At 30.2% G+C, this 5916-nt stretch overlaps 1 protein-coding gene across 5 annotated transcripts in view; it reads left to right on the top strand.

Annotated features, from left to right (window-relative positions):
- stac (C2 and C2B_Munc13-like domain-containing protein staccato) overlaps positions 1-5580 on the top strand; it is a 21846-nt gene extending 16266 nt beyond the window's left edge. For 4 of the 5 annotated variants that reach the window (XM_018519216.1, XM_018519213.1, XM_018519215.1 and 1 more), the window contains 12 exons: positions 104-627; positions 773-922; positions 1011-1148; positions 1237-1428; positions 1524-1818; positions 2004-2362; positions 2523-2712; positions 2809-3115; positions 3510-3590; positions 4067-4190; positions 4291-4484; positions 5046-5580. In XM_018519216.1, coding sequence (XP_018374718.1) covers positions 104-627; positions 773-922; positions 1011-1148; positions 1237-1428; positions 1524-1818; positions 2004-2362; positions 2523-2712; positions 2809-3115; positions 3510-3590; positions 4067-4190; positions 4291-4484; positions 5046-5140 — 2649 coding nt within the window. In that variant the 3' untranslated portion in view covers positions 5141-5580. The remainder of the gene's footprint in view (positions 1-103; positions 628-772; positions 923-1010; positions 1149-1236; positions 1429-1523; positions 1819-2003; positions 2363-2522; positions 2713-2808; positions 3116-3509; positions 3591-4066; positions 4191-4290; positions 4485-5045) is intronic. The other variant, XM_018519214.1, reaches the window with a different exon arrangement.
- Positions 5581-5916: the final 336 nt, after the last annotated feature.

Raw genomic sequence — 5916 nt, 5'->3', positions numbered from 1 at the left:
AAAAATGGCAGGAATTAAGTTTAACACCTAATATTAACATTGTATTAATTTTTTTAATATTAAATAAATATATTAAATATATGTTTTGTTTATATTCATTTAGGATATACCTACAACGGGTCATACTATGTGGTACGCTCTAGACAAGAAAAATAAGTCCAAACGTCGTGGCGTTGTAAAGCTCCGATTGGCCTTCAGTGCAGAACATAATGCACAAGTAGCCGCACAAGAACACCGACATCTGCTTAGAGTGCTACTACTTCATGAGATTGAAACAGAAAAAATTGAAAAATATTGTTGGTGTGGTCGTTGGTCGGGACCAGCCGAAGCGCTCATTCTTCAACATAGTGCGCAACGTGGCTTACTAGCCAGAAATCTCGCTCTGGCACAATGGATCGAATACGCAAGAATCCATGAGGAGCATCCATTAAGTTTCACAATTTTCAATGAACTTATAATCAATTTGCTTAGACCAATGGACAGTGGTCTGTTCTCTGTTGATGAAACAAAACTCTTTTGGAAAGCCACAAAGAAAATTGTATTTTCATGCCTAAACACCATACGAAAAATTAGAAAATTGATTTTAGGAAACCAAAATACGATAATACAATTAACTTCCATCTTAAGGTAATTACTTATAAATTATATTCTTGCAATTTTAATGGCTTTACAACATGTGATTATATAATATAATGAGGATGTCTTAATGATATAGAAAGGAATGCTTTGAATCGTTGAAATCAAATTCTTAAAAAAATTTTGATAATTTTAGGGTATTGTCATCTATATCCTCTTTGAAAATTCCTGAAGATATTGACTTCTTTCCCGTCAAAATGTATTTTTGGTTTTCTGAAGCTGAAAATTTGAAAATAGACATACTCCAAGGTTTAGAATACACTATTACACAAAGTTGCACTGAATGGTAAGCGAAACAAAGCATAAATTTAACATCTTTTATTCTTTTGCTATAATAAGCTATACTAACAATAAGTATACACATTATGTTCTAGGTTTGAACATATATTAAGCAATAATTCGCCTGAAACAGAGTCTGATGAAGACGCGCTTAGGTATTATATTAAAGTAATTCAACTGATTAGAGCAGATTTACAGAGAGCTATTGATTATTATGACAAAATATTCATAAAGTAAGTCGATCTGTCCTATAAGATATTATATGTTCGCAGAGTATAATTATTCAATAAACAATATGTAAGTATTAATTACAAATTTTAGGAAAATTAATATTCCATATGCAAGAATGATGTATATTGCGTATGAAAAGAGACTCAGTGATATGTGCATGATCATTATAAAGGACGTGTGTGCCAGATTGAAACGAATTGAAGTTGATAGTACTGATAATGCGGAATTAAGCCTAGGCACGACTCTATTCGAGCTTTATCTTATACTTCAAAGATATGCTACGTGAGTTTACATGATTCTGACAAATTTATCTATTTAAGCATTTAAACATTTCGCCAATTTTAAACATTTCACTTATTTCTACACACAATTTACAGACTTGGCCAGGTACTTTGCGCCGAAGGACAACTAGAGAATATGAAAATACAGAATTATTACGATTGGTTTAAGGGCGGTATCGCGCATTGGCTGGAAATCGCAGTGTATAAAGCACTTAAACGCATCGATAGAGCAGTCGAAATTGATACTTTGCAAGCAGTTGACAGTAGCGTTCAGTATAGTTCAAGCGCTGTAGACACGTTAACAACGTTTTATCAAATTAAAGTTTTTTGGACGCAGTTAGCGTGGCCCGATGTTGAAGGTTCTTATACGTTCATAGCAAGAATTATTGATGTAAGTTTGAAAATTCTGACGTATTTAAGTTATAATTAACGTATAGTGTGTATTGTCGTTAATAAGAAAATTGTGGTATATAGGTAAATAAAATTGTGGTATTATAGGTAAATAGATAAAATTGAAATTATATTAAAGATTTTAAGCAATATATATATATTTATAATAAAATAATTATTTTCTAGGATATTTGTAAGTGTTCCATGGTATATGCTGATAAAATGGCAGCAAAAGCGGAGATAACAACAGAACTAGAACAACTTTCGCAGAGTAGCGTGTATGAAAAAAGATTTACAATATCGACGGCCTGGTGCTTTGCTATTAATAATATCGATTATATCAGAACATCGATTGCACCACTGGCTCAGGACTTGGGATTACAGGATATTATAGATGCTTTAGGAGAGCATAAGACTTATGAAGAGGCTGATCGTTGTCGACAGACTCTTCAGCTTATCATTAACAATGCCACAGATACTGTGAAGAACAAGATTATAGAGTTGTTGGAAGTTGTAGCTAACAAAATGGCTCCTGCAATGAATAGGTACGTAAATGTAATTAAAAATGTGTCATTTTCTTTCAGTTAAATTACCATTAATTTATAACAATTTATAAGAAATTTTATAAAAGGTATAGGCAACTAATTTTTTTAAATTTATTTACGTTTTAAAATATCCTAATAAATAATTTGCTTGCGTTTTCAGATATTTCATGGAGGGTGCCGAATTAATTGACACAACCAGCAACGCGATGGATCGTCTGCTACAGTATTTAGACAGTAATCTAGCAATTTTGCATGATAATCTCAACGAGGATAACTTTAACAGAGTTCTCCATGTGATTTGGGAAATCATATCACAAACGTTATATGATCTAGTCAACACTAATTTAGAGGTAAATGCACACAATCACTTAAGAACACAATCACATTCTTTGCTTATTACAAAAAGTTTCAATTATTTCATAAAATAATAAAATTATTGCTTACAGAAACGACGACCACCAGCATTTTACTCGAATTTGCATAAAACTCTTCACACGCTTATTCGATTCTTTAATCTCGGTGCTGATGAAACAGCAAACATCCAGGTTTTGGAGAAAATAGAACGTCTCTTACAATTACATGGACTCGAGACTGCTGAGCTCATACATCGTTATCATCAAGAACGCATGGAGGAACAGAAGAAAATAGAAGAACCTGTTTACGGTCTTGTCAGCATCAAAGCATATTTTGTTGATAATTCGTTGAACATCCAGATTCTAAATGCCAGAAATCTCCGATGTATGGATAGCAATGGTGAGCAAATTAAAAGTTTTTATAATAAAATATAAAAAGTTAACAGAATTTTTTTACGTACTCGTATCGTATAAAATTAATGTTTGCAAAAACAATAAAAAGGTTGTTAGATGAAAATTAATAAATAACTTAAATAAACACAAGATGAAGTTTTACAGTTACGAGAAGAAGATATTATCTGATAAGTAGAAGTTCTGGGGTGATACAAGTAAATTAAATTAAATAATACGAAACAGATATTTCACACAAGCTAATTAACCGTAATAATAAATAAAACATTTATGTGTTTTTATGGTGGAAAATATGATAGGTATCAGTTCTGATAAACTCAATCGCTGGTAAAAAAATTGCGAAATTTAGAAGGAAGAATGACAATTTTTTTTCGATTTTATAGGCCATTTTATAAGCAAGCTGTCTACTCTCGAGCGTAAACTGCATTCAAAATCTAAACAAAAAGTCAAAGAAGGGAAGACAAGTATGTAAAAGTGTAGAATACAAAATGGAATTCTTCCTCATCAGTCTTATATAATTCTCTATATTGCTTGCTATCGCGAAAATAGCATTTTGGGAATGCATGGCACGAACAAATTTTGACGTTTTATAAAAGTAGAAAAATAGTTTCTAATGAACAAAGTGGTCTTCCTGAACCAAAAAGATTGGAGATTGTCATGGAATATTGTTTACGTTGATTATTTGTAATTTCTTATCTATGAGGTTCTCTAAAATTATTATTATTATCATATATCTAGAAAATATAATTTACATTTTTAATTAAGTTCAATTATTTTTACATAATTAAATTTGCATTAATGAACCTTACTGATAAGAATATATGTATTGCGTCAACATTGATAATCATCATCACCGTGCATGAATAGTTTCACAGTGGGTTTCTTCAAATGTTATAAATCGCGTTATACAAAAAATATGATTTTTCTATGTCTACTACAGGTAAATGCGATTCCTACGTGAAGATCAGATTACTACCTGAGGAGAAATTTGCCGAAATTAAAACGCCTAAGACGCATGTGCAGAAGGAAACGCAGTTTCCCCTTTTTGATGAAACGTTTAACATGTTAGTAATGTAGCAATTATTATTGTTTAAAATTATTACAGATATAAAATAAAAATAGTAAATAGAATAAAATACTATGAAATAATTCTAACATTTACAGTCCTCTTACTCCGGAACAAAGAGCTGTAGAAAACGCTATAGTGGCATTTGAATTAAAAGACAAGGACTTTCTTAGATCAAGATTTATGGCTGAAGCTTTCCTATCATTTAATGAGATTCCTGACACTGAACCAGAAACTAGCTTCGCAATTTTAGATCAAATTCATTTAAAACTTTCTCGTCCAACCAAAAAAAGTAAGTAATAATAATATCAAATAATAAATAAGCTTTTATTATGTTTCAGAAAATTATCGGGTTACACTTTTAGTAATAATAATAATATCATGTTCTTACGCTAAAAGAAAAGATTGGCTGCTGCAGTAAATTAAATGGTAAAATATAGCATAGTATTTTTAATTAGTTGCAGCAGCCAATTTTTGGTTGCCTATCCGTAATGTCAGTATAAGATTTCGATAGACTAACGCAACCAAAAATTGGCTGTTGCAATCAATTAAAAATGCTATGTCATATTCAGCCAGTCTTTTCTTTCAGTGTACAACTTAATTTCTTAATTTAAAGATAATACAGAATATGGCCCGTATTCAGAATATGTTTCAGTAGATAAATATGCGCTTTTGTTTTCGAAATTCTATAGCATGTAACATAAACTATATGTTAAATGTGCGCTAATATTGTTATAAGCGTGTTCTGAAAACGGACTCATATATTTATTAAATATTTGTATAAGTATAAATATCCTATTAATTATTGTTCATGTAAATGACCTATAAAATATAATTTTATATTAATTTAAAGATACGGACATCATTCATGCATTGGAGCATCGGAAAGGAGACAATCAAGCAACGGACTTCATTTCAAGGCTTAATACTAAAATGAATTCTAAATGATCCACGTGGAGTTTCAACTTTAACATTGATTTACGTTTGGACAATTTTCGAAAATACGCAATGCAAAATGTATTCACGCAACTCAGTCTGTATAAGGCATGGCAATGTTAATATCGCAATCTGCCTTACCAACAGTCGCTGTGAATATTTCTTGATAAATATGTTTCGGTCATCATCGTGTTATTATAAATTCCATAACACAATGCTCACAAATGTCTTAAGGCTGTGCACAGTTTCGATCGTTTTTATACTTTCGAGAGAATTATTCAATAACGCATTTCGAAACTTTAACCGAAAACTGTAAGGCTGAGTAAGTGCTACTTAGAGAGGAGTATAATTGTATTTATTATACAGTAGTATATTACATGCTGAACAACTATAATACATACTCAAAAATATTTTTGTAATATAACTTAAATGATAACGTACTTGCAATGTAACAGAAATTTGGAAATATCTTTTACATATGTACAAGAAATATATATGTATATATATATATATATATACATATATACTGTTACACTCAACAAATGAAACATGTATATAGATCTTAATAATATTAATTAAATAATTTAATAACTGATATTGTACATTATTGTTCTATCATCAATATCATTTATATACTGTTTTTTTAAATATAAATTTATCGTTAATACATATTTTTGTTTGCATGTATATCTTTAATAATTTTAGTGTTTTATGCGTATATAATGCAATTTATAACATACTAAATGCAACTATAATAAATGATATCATGTTCTCATTGGCTGTTAGAA

The sequence above is a fragment of the Trachymyrmex cornetzi genome, unplaced genomic scaffold (assembly GCF_001594075.2).
Source record: "Trachymyrmex cornetzi isolate Tcor2-1 unplaced genomic scaffold, Tcor1.1 scaffold82, whole genome shotgun sequence".
Lineage (NCBI taxonomy): Eukaryota > Metazoa > Arthropoda > Insecta > Hymenoptera > Formicidae > Trachymyrmex > Trachymyrmex cornetzi.
Note: the sequence above shows the minus strand (reverse complement) of the source record. Positions and strands in the feature narration are given on the sequence as shown.